General features: G+C 40.7%; 1 protein-coding gene across 10 annotated transcripts in view; it reads left to right on the top strand.

The window, feature by feature from the left end:
• The window catches only part of myo9aa (myosin IXAa), a 141,086-nt gene that overhangs the window by 111,184 nt on the left and 11,703 nt on the right, over window positions 1-18,199 (top strand). For 7 of the 10 annotated variants that reach the window (XM_042491017.1, XM_042491039.1, XM_042491024.1 and 4 more), the window contains 14 exons: window positions 1,747-1,887; window positions 2,375-2,414; window positions 2,514-2,636; window positions 4,727-4,807; window positions 5,023-5,133; window positions 9,141-9,263; window positions 10,360-10,509; window positions 11,517-11,824; window positions 12,759-14,495; window positions 15,655-15,754; window positions 15,990-16,214; window positions 16,935-17,032; window positions 17,542-17,669; window positions 17,842-18,065. In XM_042491017.1, coding sequence (XP_042346951.1) covers window positions 1,747-1,887; window positions 2,375-2,414; window positions 2,514-2,636; window positions 4,727-4,807; window positions 5,023-5,133; window positions 9,141-9,263; window positions 10,360-10,509; window positions 11,517-11,824; window positions 12,759-14,495; window positions 15,655-15,754; window positions 15,990-16,214; window positions 16,935-17,032; window positions 17,542-17,669; window positions 17,842-18,065 — 3,589 coding nt within the window. The remainder of the gene's footprint in view (window positions 1-1,746; window positions 1,888-2,374; window positions 2,415-2,513; window positions 2,637-4,726; window positions 4,808-5,022; window positions 5,134-9,140; window positions 9,264-10,359; window positions 10,510-11,516; window positions 11,825-12,758; window positions 14,496-15,654; window positions 15,755-15,989; window positions 16,215-16,934; window positions 17,033-17,541; window positions 17,670-17,841; window positions 18,066-18,199) is intronic. The other 3 variants (XM_042491031.1, XM_042490995.1, XM_042491047.1) reach the window with 2 other exon arrangements.

Raw genomic sequence — 18,199 nt, 5'->3', positions numbered from 1 at the left:
AACCCTATCAGTGCCGGGTTTTTGTCATGATGCCACAATGTTTTTAGATTTAAAAAAAAAAAACACAGTAAAATGAATTATTTTCAGTATACTACAAGTAAATTTTGAATTTTTTTTAAAAATTAAAAAATTAAAACAATTTTTTTTTTGAAAATAGCTTGTATTTTGTCCGTATACCAAATCTGGAAAAAAATGACATCATCAGGTGAAAAATTGTGAACGTTACAAATTCTGAGGTAAAAGCCCAGAATGACACCCAGAAATAATACAACGCATGTTTTTATGCTTTGATGGCTGTGGGATCAAAAATCGCGGTTTGGATGGGTTTCAATGGCACTTTGTTTTCACTTAACATGAATGCAACAACCCTGTTCATTGTATTTTAAACTTATTGGCTGGAAATTGCAAGATTAAAACAAATAATACACAATGTTGCCAAAATGTATGCCATATGGTGAACACAGTCAAAATTATCGAAGATGAAGAGTGTGTAAATGCATCAAACAGTCCCTAAGGGTTAATGATAGATAATTCTTGCCTCAGCTGTTCTCTGATTCACAACAATGATGCTGCAGATTGTTGGCTTTCCTCTTCTCGTCCTCTCCTTCAGGCTGAAATAGTTCAGCCTGGTTAATGGTTTTAACCATGACCTGACCGCTGCTGTTTGTGTTTGTCTTCTGGGCAGGTGGTGAGGTTTCACCTTGAGGCCTGAGGTTTAAACCCTTTGAGGCTTCAGTAAACTGTGTCGAATCATGTGTGAGGTGAATTCCTCCCTATGAGGGAGAAAACATGGAAGCTTACTGCCCCTGCTGGTCACATTCCTTCAGGGAGGAAAAAATAAGCTCCCCTTCAGATACAAAACACAAGCCACTGTTTGATATTACTTAAAATTATGCATAAGTTACACTTCTCTAAATTTAATCTACATCTGTGAGTTAGCAGTGTGTCGTGGTCAAGATTTCTGAACTTTTTTGATGCTTGACATTATGTTTGAAACCTGACACACACTGATAAAACCAGACTCTCTGACAAAAAAAATGTAAGGATGTTCATGATTTTTGTCAATTACCGTCTCTTTTCTGTGAAAAAATATCTCTTAACAATAGATGAGGCTGACAAATATGATCCTAAAAGTCAATATACAGTCTAAGAGCAGAGAAAAACACCAGTATGGTGTTAGATTGTGACTGACACTGTGTCGTTTATGTTTCATGTGTCATCATTCACTTCTTGTATTTCACTGCTTAGATTTGCTATATTTATTTTACATAATTGTGGCTCCAAGCTCGACATAAAAACAAAACTGTTCACAAATATACATATTTTATTATATTTGCAATTTAGCCTTGGACATCCGGCCTTTATGTTGACTTTATGTGTTGTGTGTGCACTAATAGTCAAACACATACAATCGCTGTAAAATGCACGTGCTTTTCTTGCAGTAAATGTTTTTAGGATTTTTTCTTCCTCTGTTGTAGTCGGTGTTTGTTTGACAGACTCCATGCAAGCAGTTTACAAATACGAAATAAACAGCTTAAAGTAAATTTAATAACAATAATAAAAAGAAATAACTGTTGAAATTATTATTTTTTAATTCTTTTACACAATAACAAAATCTGCCAAAATAAGAGGGTGAGGTTCTGTTTGCTTTAAAAGTGTCATGTAATATAAACATTCCTATTTTAAGGTAAACATAATGCATGAAGGCTTTTTTAAAATTATTTTGTGTGTGTGTTTTGTTGAAAGGAGTTCCCCGGGCCTCGGCTGGAATGGGCGTGTGGGTCGTCTGAGACGTTTGTCCTCCGGAAGCTCCACCACAGAAGAAGATGGCATCTTTGTCAACTCGGCCAGCAGCAAACTCCTTGAGCGAGCCCACGACATCCTCATGTCAGTAACATACACATCCGCAGTCACTGTAATTCTTCAAACTCCATTTAAAATTAGATTTATCCTCCTCATTGTAGTGTATTTTCTAAAAATTAAGATGCTGTTTAGTGGTTTTGTTTGTGCTTTCTTTCTGATTCTACGATGAAAATTTTAAAAATCTGTTTTTTATTCTACTGTTATTTGTTATGTTGGTCAGTAGTGTAGCCTCAAGGCGTCCTTAAAACTGAAAGAGATCAAACTCAGTGTCAGAAAACATTCCTACAGCTCCAAAGGTGCTGTTGTAGCTGACCTCTGACCTCTGATCTCTGTGCAGGGGAGCAAGTGAACAGAGAATTTCCCCACAGGCGATGAATAAAGTCCCACTTTATTGACACCAGTATGACCCGCTTGTAAAGAATTTGTGGAATTATTTAACGTATTGTTGAGCTTTGACTTACAAACTTACTTGCTGAACTAACTTTTGTGTATTTATTTTTTTTATTTACAGGAGGAACAAAAACTACAAATCAAAGCCGGTTCTTCCGAAGGTAGAGTCCAGGATGTCTTTGATTTATCATAGAGTCATAGATTTTAATATAGTGTGACATTATTAACATTATAAACGGACTCTCACTTCACTCCTGCAGCATTTACTGAACGTCAAGTCACTGAAGTACCTCAGCAACCTGACGCTTCACGACCGCATCACCAAGTCCCTGCTTCACCTCCACAAGAAGAAGAAACCACCCAGCATCAGCGCGCAGTTCCAGGTCAGACACACACACACACACACACACACACACACACACACACACACACACACACACACACACACACACACACACACACACACACACACACACACACACACAGCCGGTAGCTCACTGCAGAGCTCGATGATTTGCCATTCAGTGCTGTCAGTGTAAAAACAACACGATTAACCCGAGCTGCACTGAGGAATCTCCCTCCAGCTGTGAATATGATAAAAACAAGGTGTGTCATTTTTCCAGCCGTCCGTGGGTGGAAACAACCTTCCATTTTTCCGCCTGGTCCAAAACTCCCACTGTCCACTCTCTTATCCCTGTGTTTGTTTCATAATGTGTGTGAAGTCTGTTACGTAGTTCACACACCCACCCAAAAGTCTTAAATGTATGACATCGTGTCTGGGAATTTAATACAAAAAACGAAATAAGTGTCTCATAAAAGTTAACTTTTGGTTCGGTGAGAAAGTACAGCTACTGATGCACTCTTTTGAAATTCCCCACCAAGTAGAAGGAGATGAGACCAAAGACTGCAAAAAACAGGGTTCCCACAGGGACTAAATTAAATCAAGGCCTTTAAAGTTGTTGAAAATGGGGATTTTTTTTTTTGCAAATATCCAATATACCTATATATATCAATTCATTCGATCGATAATTGATACCAATGTGTATATATTCACTTTTTTTCGCACCTTTATTTTGTTAATCATCAGGTCTCTTCTGTGGAATCTACATCATGTTTTGCATACTCTTATTGTGATTGCACACCAGCAGATAGAGATATAAAACACAGTGCTTTTCACTGTATGAAGTATTCGTTCATTGTGCAAAATGAGAAAAAATACTTCAACTTATGGTTTATGTTTTGTACATTTTCACTTTGTCAATTAAAAATATACATACTGTTTTGTGATATCAACAGAAATTAGCATGTTGGCTGATTCTATTGTTTCTTTTTTTTCTTACTTTATTTTTTCCAAAAGAACATTGAAATACAGTTAAACACTGGAGAATGTACAAACAGTTGGTCAGCTTTGTATTTCTACAAGCAAATGCACTGATGGACATATAAGTCAGCTCATATGGTAAATATGCCGTGATCATTTTGTGAGTTCACATTAACAGTCCATCTTTCCCAGTTCTGCAGGGAATTATCATCAATTCCGATATTTGATTTTAAAGCCCATATCTGCTGAAACCAATGACGTGCAGATGTTATTGTGCATCCCTAGTTGAAAATAGATGCAAAATAGACATGGGTCATTGAAAGTGTTTCAGTTCATACATTTGGTGCAAGTGGCCATTAGAAAAATTGCAGCTTTTGGCACTTCTGCACCGGCTTCAGTTCTCAGCCCCAGAGGTTTCCACTTGGATGAGACCTGAGAACGAATATATTCCATTAAAACTGATGAAAACAAAGAGGACAACTGTAAATTGTTGGTGCTCTGCTCTTTGTATGAGCATGAGATAAATGACACTGACAGCTGCCATTAAGATTCAGAATAATTTGCTCAAAAATGTCTCTCATTTGCAGCCAGTAACACACACCAGCTCAGAAAAACTTTAAACAACCCCAAAACATTTTTATTTTGGTCCTGACTTCTTTGAACGTGAACTCAGTGCTCTGGCTGTTGGAGGTAGAGATGAGTGCCGAGGCCTCTCTGGCAGGCAGCCCTGGCCCCAGTGTGTGGATGACTTCACTTCCCACATCCTGTGCTGCGCTGATTGCTTTAATCTCCCATGGAGGAGGAGGAGACCGAATACCTCCTGCCACTGAATTATCACACACACACGCTGACACAACATGTGCATTTGTTTACACACACACACACACACACACAATTGCACATGGAAATACTGCACACATGGCTTTTTTTCCGTGGACATGTTGGTTTTATTTATGATCGCAGGCCGTGACTTTAATCTTGCAACAAAGAGTTTTACTTACAGATGAAGCGACAGTTATTCACAGCTGAAAGATCCGCCACCTGTCTGTCAAACAGCTGTGGAGCAACACCAGCAGTGTGCCTCTACATGCGCCTTTATATCCCACGCTTTGTGTTAAGTCGGACCTCTTGTTATTGTTTCTTTTTCTGCAGGCCTCTCTCAATAAGCTAATGGAGACTCTAGGTCAGTCTGAGCCTTATTTTGTCAAGTGCATCCGTTCCAATGCTGAGAAGGTACAGTATTTTCGCTCCAGACTTTGGCCACTTTGACTGTTTTGATTTCGTTTTCAAAGCATTTTTCATTTCCTTTTGAAGTTTGAACTTCTCTAAAGCTGTTTATCATCCCCCCGTCCCTTCTTCTCCTCTGTAACCTCTACCGCCTGTCGCTTTTCCTTTTTCTGTCATTTTCTCTTCTCCTCTCCTCGATTATCTTTTTTTCTCTTTCTCAGCTGCCCTTACGCTTTAATGATAATCTGGTGCTGAGGCAGCTGCGTTACACTGGTATGCTGGAGACTGTGCGCATCCGACAGTCGGGCTACAATGTCAAGTACACTTTCAAGGTAACACACACACACGTACACCTTGAAGATAGTCTAGTCTTTACAGGAACACTTCACCCACAAAATCATTAATATGAATTATTAATTATTTGTATATCGACTACTCGCTCCTTGTTATGATTTATGCATGAAGAAAACTGTTTCTTGCACGCCTCCGCAGTGAACAGAAAATCCCAAAACTGAGAAAATTCTTGATAAACTGAAGTCCTGGGGTCCACATTTAACAACAGTAAAAACCCATATCAAAACATCTGATTACCAACTCTCTCACAACTCCTGCAGTATAATCCAAGTCTCATTTATCCAGTCATGTTCTCAGAACCTCCCAAACACAAGCGTTTTTGCAAAAACCTTATTCACTTATTGTTCAAAACCCTTCCACAGTAGAAGTTTCGAACATGGACAAATAGTGTGCCTGCTCTCATTATGCCAATATTACGTATTTAGCAAAAATGCAACGTTTGTTAACAGATATTTTGATAGTTTGGCTGTTTTTAAACATGGCCCCCTTTCACTCCAATTCTTCAGTAATGTTCTTTGTTCGTCCTGAAGGCATGTCAGGGAAAACAAAGTTTTCACAACAAATTCAATGAAAAATGGAGTGAGTGGTCACTTACATAACTTTGTGTTTTACACTTTGAAGCTTGGATCGATATCACTTGTCTTGTGCTGTGTTCAGACGTCTTCCATATAAACCCTCAAAAATCTGAGCAAACTGTTTGCAGTCTTTTGAAAACATGGGCAAAAATGGCAATGAGCAACTTGGCAAGAACTGTTCTCGAAATTGTAAGAAATTACTAGATTTGAAAAATCATTTTCTAAAAAAGCAAGCGAAAATTGTCCAAAAAGAAGAGTCAATGAAGGAAATACTCAAGACAACATTTTGAATAATTTAAATGTGCAGGCGTTGCAATAAATATGGTCAATTCTATTTAGATAAAAGCTATTTTTAAATGAGTTTTGAGCATGATTAAGGAAGATGATGACTGAGAGACCTCTAAATTTAATGAGGAATTGAGTCGTATTAAACATGACCAGTAAACTGACCTTTCTGTGTAAAATTGGTGGCGTTTCCCTTTAATAGACAGTGCTATCAGTTTCCTGAGAGCTATAACAGACCCGCTTCATCCACTATTCTTTGTCTAGAGATTCCAAGTATCCTGTTATCCATGAAGCAAACACTCGATAAGCCAAATGGTGAAAAGAGTTGAGCAGCAGATCGCATTAACATGTTCCCTCTGCGCGGGCGTGTGCAGACCAGAACACCGATGCACTATCAATCTCACTGCTAACGTCCCGAAACTTAAACGACACTCAGGTTTCCACGAGTTTCTCTGCCAGCGATGAATTCATCTCCAGGAAACATGTCGCTGATGCTGTTTGAGCCACGGGTTCATTGTGTGTTGTGTCGAGGGAATTATGGGGGACGTGAGGTGGCAGCCATCTTAACCACGCTGGCTCTCGAAAGAATGACGTCAACCCTGTGAGAAATACTGTATGACTAATAAAACAGATCGGGTTTTAATGCAGATTGGAAGTGAGTTTTTGGACAGAAAACGTTCGGGAGTGGCTGACTTCCACTCCAGTTTTCTCTGACATTAGTTTCCAGTTTGTGGTCTTGAATGTTCATTTGTGCCAGTCATGTCACGTCAAGGTTTCAGCTAAAGATTAAGTCACTGCGCTTTAGTTTATACAGGAGTCACTTCACCAGATCATAATGTATTTTTTTTCATGGTGGTATCCACCACAGCTGCACAGATAGTTTGGGTTCTGTTTAATGTGCGTCTGAGACACTGGCTGCCTCCCAAAATTCACTCAAAAAGAACCGAATTTAATTTATGACACTCAAACCATTAAAAATGAGTCATTTCAGCAGCAGTGACTCTGTTCAGAAACAATGTCCCAGGATAATACACAGACCCCAGTTTCACTATTTTTAACTTGACTAGAAAATTGCAGCAGTGGAAAGTAACCAAATACTGAAGTATGGCACTTATATACGAATGTGGAGATACTTGTACTTTACTATATATCTAATGAATGCTATCAGAATGGGGATACTTCTACTGCACTACATTATAGAGGTAAAAATTGAACTTTAATCCCCACTACATTTATCTGACAGCTATGTTTACTAGTTACTTTTAAGATTAAGATTTTACAATGAAAATGTGATAATCTCATAAAATTTATTGTACTGCAAAAAAGTTAAACCAGTGATTTCAGACCTTTTGGTGACTGACTGCTTACAAAAAACATTATCTAGTCATGCTTCACATGTTTATAGTTTCCATCTAAATGTATAAATGCAAATTTTCAGCAGATCAGCAAAAGAAATGCGATTTATGTGCTTTTTCATCAGCTACTGGTATGTGAGTGCTGGGAGCTGGTTCATGAAGATAATCAGTGAGTGGCACTAATTCTCCAGACAGGTGCCACTGCAGAGGAGAGCGCAACCAGATGAGGGACAGTGAAACCTCAAACAACAACATAGGATGCGTAATATCAGAGAGCACACTGGATAGTGGAGCTACAGAGTTTTAGACGACTGATATTACAGCCATGAGCTCTCGACGAGTTTTCACTGTGTTCATTCTTAAGCTTTGAGAGTTTGAGGTGGCCTAAAAATGACAGTATGTCATGACTAAATCAGTTTATATTGCCCTTAGTCGCATTAACCTTTTATCAATGCACCAACTTTTCCACTCTTTCTTTTTCTTTTTAAATTTCGGTGTTTCCAATCAGGTTTTTTATGCACATATTGAAAATACACATAAAAACAAGTGGATGGAAAACACACTTTATGAGTTGTTACCAGTTGCGCCAAAAAGACATCTGTCCTTTAAACTCCTGAGACGCTGTTTTGTGAATATGTTTATGCCCCCAAAAAGGTAAAACCACCCAATATTATGCAAGATCTATCTTATTATTAAATAAGATAGAAATAAGATTATTAAAAATAAATAAATAAATCAGAAGCAGAACTTTATTTCCCCTTCTTTCCTCTCCCATGTATTATCTCATAACCCCTCACTTTTATCTTGTGACACTTTGACAGGTCCCAAACCCTAGATTGGGAACCACTGGACTAAACAACCAAACTGTTTATAAGATAGTTAAAACTATCTCAACCTTGAACAACTACAACAGTAAAATGCTAAATGGATATTTTTACCTCAGTATTAACAGTATAATAACATAACATAACATACATCACTGTCAACACTTAAGGTCTTTTACTTGCGTTTTTAAAACATTGCAGTGGTTCTTCTTCCACCACTAGAAAATAGTTCCCACTAACACTTGAAAATTAATATAAAAATGACACTATGTATTCATTTATTCATGTGGAATGACCTTAAAACCTCATAAAACTGTTTCTGATGAGCTCACTCACATGATTTCAGCACCAGACATCTTCATTTAGCAGAAATTCCCCCCAAACATATTAAGTGCTGCGGTCAGCACTAATGAGAAATATCTTGAGCATGGCATCACTTTGGAGGACTCTGCTGTTTCCCGACTCCTCAGAACAGAGTCTCTCCATTGTCCTCGGCTTTCTGAAACACTCCCCATGCTTGTAATTGTATAAACACAGCATCTGTTTCCCGATCCACCCCCTGCAGCCCAGGGTGCAGAGAGTATTGAATTCAGACAATGGGCCTCAGTTTGAAGAGTGGGAGTTCAGCATATTTATACCATGATGTTCGACCCCCTGCAAATATGGACAGCATGGACGTTTACCTGAAACCACATGTGCCTTGACAGCTTCTTATTTCTGCTCGAGAGATGCTGCAGGAGGCAGCTTCGGTTTCAGCTGCAGGCCAAGATTTATATTTTAAATTCAGGGCCGCAGCGTTGTACATCCCCAACCAATGAATCCTACCAGTGTTAGAACAAATGATGGTAAACATGTAACTGGACCGAAATCTTGTAAAATCCAAAACAGGTACTGTATGTAAACTGACAAACATATTTCTCATTCAGACTTCCTTGTTCTCTTGTAGGATTTTGTCCATCACTTCAGCGTGCTGCTCCCAGAGGGAACCAGTGCCGCCAGAGAGAGCATCCAGCAGAGTCTGGACCAGTTAGACCTGGAACCAGAGGGGTACCAAGTGGGAAAGACGATGGTATTTACCCTGCGCTCTTCTTTTTGTAGTTCCTTTAAATCAAGTGATAAACAAATATCATATAGAAAACATGATGCAACATCTGTTTTTAATATGGAACATTATCCCTAAGTGAATAAGCCTCATCTACTGTACAAACACATTAAAACCGTTTTTTTATTATAGATTACAGTTGAATTTAACACAGTTGAGCTACATTTTGTTTTTTTACATGGTCTTAAAGTTTCAATCAATACCAAAACTACCATGCAGAGTGACAGTTAATTCTATATAAACTGATTAATATTTTAATGGGAACTAGTTTTTCAGCCGTAAAAAAACAAAAAAAAAACAAAAGGGGGTCCGGTTTTGGATATTTCACAAAGTTAAAGTTTAAGCTTCAGGTAAGTTTCGGAACAAGCTGACAGCAATAACAAGATCACTTTATGTTTTTCTCAGAGCCAAAAGCTGCCAACAGCACAGGACACACTGTATTTTTCAAAGCTCAAAGTGTATGATCCAGATGTAAAATGAAAAAGTAGAGTAAAAAAGTCATGGATTTTCTTCCTTTGTGTCATTGCTTGTTGACACTGGCAAAAAGACAATGTTTGGGCTCATTAAGCTGTATATTATTATGAGCTTTATGTTATACTATCTTTAGGAATCTGGAAAATGTTGGTCCAAGACCCAAAATTGATTTACTGAAAATAATGTGGGGGTTTTAAATTACTCAAACTCAGTCAGTTTATTAAACCGTTGAATTACAGAGGCTTTTGAAAGCATCACAGACAAAGGGAAAGGATAGTGTTGGGAATAACCTCTTATTATCTGAAAGCATCCTCTCTCTGGAGAAAAAGCATGTAATAAAGACGGTGCCCCATATTTGGTGCTGGCATGAATGAGTCATGATGGAGAGCTCCCTGCCTTTGGGATGTGTCTATATAATTAGAGGATCATACCTGACATATTTGTGACCATGTGTCCAGCCGGGGATCTCTGCGGTTTGTGTGTGAGCAGAGCTTTTTAAAAGAGTGTGTGTGTGTGGAACCCCATTCTTCATTCTTCACAAGTGTGTGTGTTACCCTGTGCTGACTCTCCTCATGGTTCCTCCCCTCAGGTGTTTCTGCGGGAGGCTGGGCGTCAGCGGCTGCAGGCTATACTCCACGCTGAAGTTCTCAGACGCATCGTCACGCTGCAGCGGCGATTCAGAGCACGGCTGGAGAGGAAGCAGTTTGTCAAGATGAGAGAAGCAGCGATCTGCATCCAGGTACAGCACAGCGTTTTTCATCATCACTGCTCTCATCTACATCAGAATTCATTTCCATCTTTTCATTCTGTTTGATTTAAAGAGCTGTGTATTGTGTTTTTGTTTGTTTGTTTGTTGTGGAATACATATATATATATATATATATATATATATATATATATATATATACATATATATATATATAATATGTATAAATAATATACATATATATATATATATATAATATAATATAATATAATATAATCGGTTGAATTGTAATTAATAATTTGATCATGTCATGTTGACAGAATCATCTGGTACAAATGAATCCAAGCATATTTAAAAAAAACATAAATTTTTTACATTTTAATAATTTTAAAGGCTAACAAGTTAGTTGTTCAAGTAAAAAACAACTATGAATAACTGTGAACACAGTTCATGGCATCAGTAAGCAAATTATGTGGGATTTTCCCTAAATTTGCAACGCTATGATTCTAATCAATATCAGAAAGATACTGATAATTATATTGTGTTTCAGTTTTAGCTCAAAACAGCACAAAATTTGAAGTGAAACAACCCAAATGTTTCTGTTAATATCAGGATGTTTTACTTTAGTTCCTACACTGGAAATTACTTTTAAATTTAATGGGAAATCTATGTGAATGTCCCATGCAAATATAGTTAAAATCAACTTGTCACACAAAAACATGTCCAGTCCAGTTAGGGGTTAATTTGTTTTTAAATTCTATAAAAGAAAATTGAAATTACCTTTTGCATAAACCACAAGAAGGGCAGTCTCTAGCTCATTTGATAGACTGTTGGGCCCGTTAAGTGGCCCTTTGCTGCACTTAATTCCCCCTCACTTCCCTCTCTTGTCTGTGCAGCTGTCCTATCATTAAAAGAAAAAAATCACCCAAAAATAATCTGAAAAGAGTCTACCTATAATAAAGTGACTGTACTTAGTGAGCATGAAATTAGGTTCTGTGCTAAAAGGAAAATAATGCATCAGCATTTTCATCTTTGTATAGAAATGGTGGCGCTTGTTGCGGTCCATAGAAGAGGAGGAGGATTATGACCCTAAAGTCCAGGAGGGGGCAGCCCTGTGTCTGCAGACACACTGGCGAGGTTACCGAGAGCGTCAGAGGTTCAGGCTGTGGAGGGAAGCTGCGCTGGTGCTTCAGAGGGCGTGGAGGTCATGGCTGCACCGGCGGTGCACAGCAGCTCTGGTCATTCAGACGGCTTGGCGCTGTCATCAAGCCAGAGAGGCCTACTTGCGTCTGTATGCTGCTGTGGTACAACTGCAGGCAATTAGCAGAGGCTTCCTCGCCAGGCAGAGGTAAAGACATCATCTGAAACAGTGGTTCCCAACTTGTCCAGCCATGGGGTCCAGGTTTTGTCCTTAGTCATTCGTTCAAGGTCCACTCATTAGAAAAATTACTATGTATTCAATTTTATGTCACAAAATGTATACAACACATGGGCTTCAAACACAACGAAGTAAAACATATTACAAGAATAAAGTGCAATTACTCAAAATTTCGTAAATATATACTCTTGCAGCCAAAAAAGTGCATATTACTGCTTGAAGATCAGTGACATAAAAACTGCAAAGGCACAGCATGTTAATAAACCAAATAATACCAAGAACAGGGCAATAAAATATTAGCTGAACAGCAGGAAGCAGAACTTCAAAACAAAAGCCCTGTCTCAGAAATCTGAAATAAAATGTCTTTTACAAACTTCACAAGTTTGGGAGTCACTTGTGGTCCATTCAGAATGGACCCACAACCCTTTTTTGGACCATGATCCACCAGTTTGGAACCAGTGCTGTAAAACACTTTATCCTGAGCAGCACCACCAGTTCTGTTTTTTTAGGTATAGATGAAAAGCCAACATTCAGCGTTTTTGTGACGCCTCATTCTGTGCAAATAGCTTCTAAGGGAAGGTGACTGCATGATTTTTGTTAAAGATGGTGAAAAGCCAGATTAATCTTTGCACACAGCTCCTGCCTGCAGTGTTATGTGGTGTATTTGGTCATTGTTCAGTGTGCTAACAGGCTGTGCTTATTAAGAGCTTGACATGACGCAAGCAATCCAACCCAAAGCAGCTCTACAATCAGCTGAGCAGCTGAGAGCTAGAATTATATATCAGACTCTAAGTTTGGTGAGGTTTTCATGATTTTTTTAATAACTTAAGTTGTTTTAAAATGTTTCTTGATAAAATTAGTAAGAAGTAAGCTAAAGTTGTAACCGTGTCCTCTTGATTGACAGCTTCAAGAAACTGAAGGAGCAGAGTCTGAGGGAGAAGAAGGAGCAGCAGGAGAAGCTGCTTAAGCTACAGAATGGCCAAGTGATTCTCCTGCCAGAAGAAGAGGAGACGCCGCCTGAGAGGATCATGGGGTTGGACCTCAGCACGTGGGAGGATCGTTCCTACGAGCAGCGAGAGAGGAGTCTCCAAATCCTCAGCAGCCATGAAGACCCAGTGAAGGAGGAAGGAGAAGCTAGAGAACATGCCAGGACAAGAGACAGTCCGTCTAAAGTGCAAACTGAAGCAGTGGACTCGATCCAGACGTCCGCTGTGGTGGTGCGAGAGAGGTCCAGAACTGTAGATGAGCCCAGCCAGAAAACCACTCGGGCCAAGAGGGAGAGCCGGCGGATGAGGGAGTTGGAGCAAGCAAAGTTCAGCCTGGAGCTCCTCAAGGTGCGAGCGACCGGCGGCGGAGCCTCGTCCCCGTCCGAGGAGCGACGCTGGTCTGTGGAGCTGGTGCCCCCTGTGACCCCGCCTCTTCGTTCTCCTCAGGGCACGCCCGACAGCCAGAGCTCCAAGGGGAGCTTTGAGCTCCTCAGCATGGATGACGAGCCACCCAAGGCCACAGAGGAGGTGACAGACAGTGAGGACCTCTGCTCCCCTACTCCTCCAGTAGCTCCTGAGCCTGATGTGGTCGTTTCAATGAGCCCGGAGCCAGCTGAACAAAACAGGACAGTTTCTGATGCTGTTGTCCACCCAGGAAGCCAGAGCAAAATAGATCTGGCAGCCCCCACACATCCGCCCAAAATCGAGAACTACCTCCCTACCTTTTACGTCCCAGCTAGTGAGGGCAGCGCAGTCGTCCCTCGTCGTCCCGCTGAAGAGGCCAAACAAGACACAGAGGCAGCCGTCTCTACAGCCACCACCACTGTTAGCAAGCCTCTCAAAGAAAGGCGGGAGTCATCGCGTCGACCTGTCGTGGTGGTCATCAGTATGCAGAAAGAAACACCGCTAAGCCAAGAGCTGGGTGATATTGTCCGTCCCCCTGTAGAAGTTAGAGATAGTGCAGCCCAGACAGGGGAGAAAGAAGACCCAGCTCCTGTACCTCAAGATCCCGTCCCTGTTTCTACCTCTGCCCCTCAGGCTGACCAGGCCGTCATCGAGAAGCTGGTGCGACTGAACGAGGAGAAAGAGGTGAGGCAGCGCAACCAACAGCAGCAGAACGAGAAGGAGATGATGGAGCAGATCAGACAACAGAAAGAAGTTCTTGAGCGCCAGCGCCTTTTCTTCGCTCAGTACGAGAGAGACATGTTTGAGAAACATCGAGGAGAAGCTCTGAGCAGGATACAGCAGAGTCGACAGGGCGGGCAGGATGTTGGTGGAGCTGTGAGCTCTGTAAAGCCCGTCAGACCCAGTTCTCTGCTGATAGAGAGGACAGCAGGTTTAGCTCCTCATGTCAGGACACAGTCGGACTCCACTGTCCCATCAGTGCGCTCTCCCCCAAGCGTAGAACCGCGGGTCAGTGCTCCTCACCCCCAGCTGCCTCCTCCACCTGCTTCTGCTCCCAGAGAGAGACGTAAGGAGAGCAGACCCGTCGCTGAGGGCTGGGCGCCCAAACTCACTCTGGAGTCTAAAGATGGAGGAACCAGAGCGAGAACAGCCGCCAAGAAGCCACCAAGTCATCAGGGCACCGCAGTTAATATGACGGATAAAGCGGGCAACATCTTCTTCTCTCCAAAGGACAAAGTGACATTTACAAAGTGAGTAATGAAGTAAAACAATGCTGTTTTTTTGCTTGCACTTTGCATGTTTTTGTTGTTGTTTTTATCAGAATCAGGTGTGATTGACAGCTGAATGTGTCAGACGATGTGCTCGTGATCAATGGCGCTGCCTGCGATTGGGTTGGACAGGTGTATGTTTGGGAACTCAATACTGTGGCTCCACTTCCTGATAACTAATGCTGCCTTCACATGCTCCTCAGAACTATGGTGTACTCTCCAGCTGTGCAGTCATAATTACAACATACACGCATTCAAGTGCTCTGGTCACAAAAAAGCCAAATTCATAGACGCTAGAAGTAGGAAGGTTGTTTTTTCGTGGCTGATGTTTTACCAAAAGCAAATAGCACAGAGCTCCTTTGTGCTTTGGTGGCAGAACAAAACACGTAGAACGAACGTCAGGTATGCAGTTAAGTTTTTATTTGTTTATAAGCTTAAATATAATCAGTTTATATTTGCTTAGCTAGCTTTATGTTCCTGTTATCTCAGTGAATGAGGGCTTAAGATGTTGCAAAGGGAATTGCAACAAAAAACGTCTCTGTTGACACTGTTTCCATGGTTTCCGCCATTTCTGCTGCCCTGAAACGTCACGCAAACATCGCACCTCTGGCATCATCAAAATATCTCAATTTCCCATTCATAATTATGACTTTGGAGGGCCGTTCATGTTCTCGGAGGTCATTAACATGGTAAATACGATGTTTCTGCTGAGCACGTGAAGGCAGCATCAGTTGCAGAGTCTGGCTTCAAATTATGTCATCAGCACAAGATGGCAGCGTTTGAAGCCGTGATGTTTTAGCTTCGTGTTTGTACAGGAGAGGAGATGTGCTGTCTGTCTTTATGTACAGTGCACGGTGCTGCCCTGTGGTAATGTCACAAATGCATCGTCGCAGAGGGCTCCTCGCCGTATGGATTTGACACAGTGACATAGACGAATAAGCCGAAAGTAAAACAAAGACTGTAACAATTTTCATCAAGATTAGCTAATTTTTCCAACAAAAAAGAAGCACCATCATACTTATTTAAGAAGTGCTAAAAATACATCATACAAGTGTGTATTAATAACATTTTTATTAACATTCTTGGTTGCAACTTTATGGAATTCTTTCCTCTATTCTGTTTTCCTCTTTTTGTCCGTCAGGTTTGACAGTGATGCTGTCGCTAAAGAAACACCTGCAGCCGTTCCCAGAGAAGGACCGCCATCAGTCTCCAAGCCCTCTAAAGGAACAAAAGCGCGGGAGGTAAGCAAGCAAGCATCCTTTCTCCTTTTAGAAAACAGACATACAGCATGTTTTTTGCGAGTTTGCAGGAGTGCCTTTTTGTGTTGTGAATGAATTAATGAATCTTGGCAGCTCCCAGTCTTACACTAAAAACGACACAGCTGACCTACACGAAGAACAAAATGAACTGAAGCTAGTTGCCGGTCATTAAAGGCACCTTTTAAACATGCTGTTATCACTTCTGATGAAACTCCAGGTCGGCAGAGCGGGCCAAAAAAAGAAAGCCAGAATGGCACGGACCCGCTCCGACTTCCTCACCCGCGCCCCCATCCTCTCAGTTGGGGGCGACTCAGACGAGGATGACATTGATGGCGACAGCCCCGTCAGCCCCGTCAGCCCCCGTCATTACACTCTACCCCTCTCCAAACAGAGCTCCACGGAGGCGGGCTTAAGAGAGTCCTGTTTCAGTGACTCAGACATGGTAACAGGCACCAATCAAGCCAACAGTGGCCCTCTCTACACGTTCCTAAAGCGTGGCTTCTCTTTGACGTTTCTAACCCCCTCAGCAGAGAGAGCACAGATCACTGACTCAAACCGAGCTGCAACAGACTTTCTAAAAATGTACAATAACTTTAGATAAGAGTTAGTTTTGAATTGTGTTTTCCCTTTAACGCTTAGCATAGTTGCTTTTCTAACGTGATTGGGCTTTCTTTCTCTCACAGCTGTAACACTGACTAATTTCATGTTTTATTTTTCCTGGTTATTAACAATGTTTGCATGTTACTTGGTGATAATACCTCTCTTAGCATGTAGCACTAGTCACAAGTCAAACCTGGGAATCCTTGAAAACAGTCATTACACTCTTGACTTTCATCTTTTAACAAACCTCTTCAGTCTTTTAACCGCTCTATTTCTGGGACAACTGATTTCTTTTTCCTGGTGTCATATGTTTCAGATATACTATTTGTTGTGTTTGTAATATCATGATTGCTATAAACAGCATTTACACTCTCCCATACCTAGAAAAAGTTCCTGTAAATGTAGCTGGTGCATCTGCAGTGATGTGATGCCGCCATCTACTGGCTTGAACTTGAACTCCTCAGATATGTTCTCATGGGCCAGAGGAAAATTCACAGCAGAGAGGCTTTTCTTTTGGTTTTTGCATTTCTTTAACATTTTATCCAATCTGACCTTGTTTCAGCCTGCAAGCACTGAGGAGCAAAAGAAGATACACAAAGCTATGTCGTCTGGAGATTTGGTCAAAGTGGACTCACTACGCAAGAACTCGCAAGATGGAAGGTTTGTTCTTCAACTTAGCAATGCTTGCATCCAAGGTGCAGTTACTCCAGGGTGAATGAAATCCAAAAACTGAGAAAATTCTTAAATAAAAGTAAAGAGGGACCACTTTTAATGCATGTGTTTGGCAAGTACTGAGCATACAACTGGATGAATGAAATTTAGATTATGGTGCACAACTTCTGTGAGAATTTGCAAATGGATGTTGTGATATAGTTTTGCTGTTGTTAAATGCAACCCTATTAACTTCAGTTCATAAAGAATTGTTATGATCTGAACTAATTTTTTGGATTCTTTGTTCACTGGTAGTATGCGAGAGAAAAAAAATTATTCATCATGAATTTAATGTAACAAACTATGTTCAAATGATCATTTTTTGGTTGAAGTATTCCTTTAACAGAAATATTTAGAGTGTTTTTGTCACTTATCACTCAAAGCTATTTACTTTTTTTATCTCAATTTTTCATTATTAATCATATAATGTTTATCGGTTTTGTTTTCATTTTGAACAGGGTTCGTAAGATGCGTTTCTGGGGCAAGACAAAGTACGGGGATAAGAAGACATCCAGAGAAAAGCTGATCTGTGGGGGTGACTCTCTGGATGGAGACTATGGAGACACTGGGCCATTGCTAGGAGACGGTGTGTTATCCAAAAGCAACTAAATATATTTCAAGGACTCTTGGGTTGGATGCTAAAATACTGTATTTTTAAAATCTTTGAATGCACCTGAAGTTCATTTGACCGCACAAATCCTTTTAAACTGGTAACATTCCCACTGAAGTGTGACTGACTGGACTCTTATGGCACACAGCAGGTCAGGAGAACATGTCGCCCCCCTGCAGTCCCGACCTGACGCTGGATCGAGGCTTCAGAGACCTGAAGGAGAACAAGGAGCCATCTCCGAAGGTGAAGCGAAGGCGCAGCGTTAAGATCAGCAGCGTGGCTCTAGAACCTGCTCAGTGGCAAAACGACGCGCTGCAGATCCTCACCTGCACCAACGACTACCGGAGCATGAACGACTTCCTCATGAAGAAGGTAAACACAAACACGCTCTCTCTTATTGTCTTGATGTATATGTGTCAAGATTTAGTTTGCAGGTTTACTTCAACAGCTTAAATTTTAACTTTCGACATCGGTTTTCTTGTGCTGTGTTCAGACACCTTTCATAG

The sequence above is a fragment of the Plectropomus leopardus genome, chromosome 1 (genome assembly GCF_008729295.1).
Source record: "Plectropomus leopardus isolate mb chromosome 1, YSFRI_Pleo_2.0, whole genome shotgun sequence".
Lineage (NCBI taxonomy): Eukaryota > Metazoa > Chordata > Actinopteri > Perciformes > Serranidae > Plectropomus > Plectropomus leopardus.
This window is presented reverse-complemented; position numbering and strand designations above follow the sequence as displayed.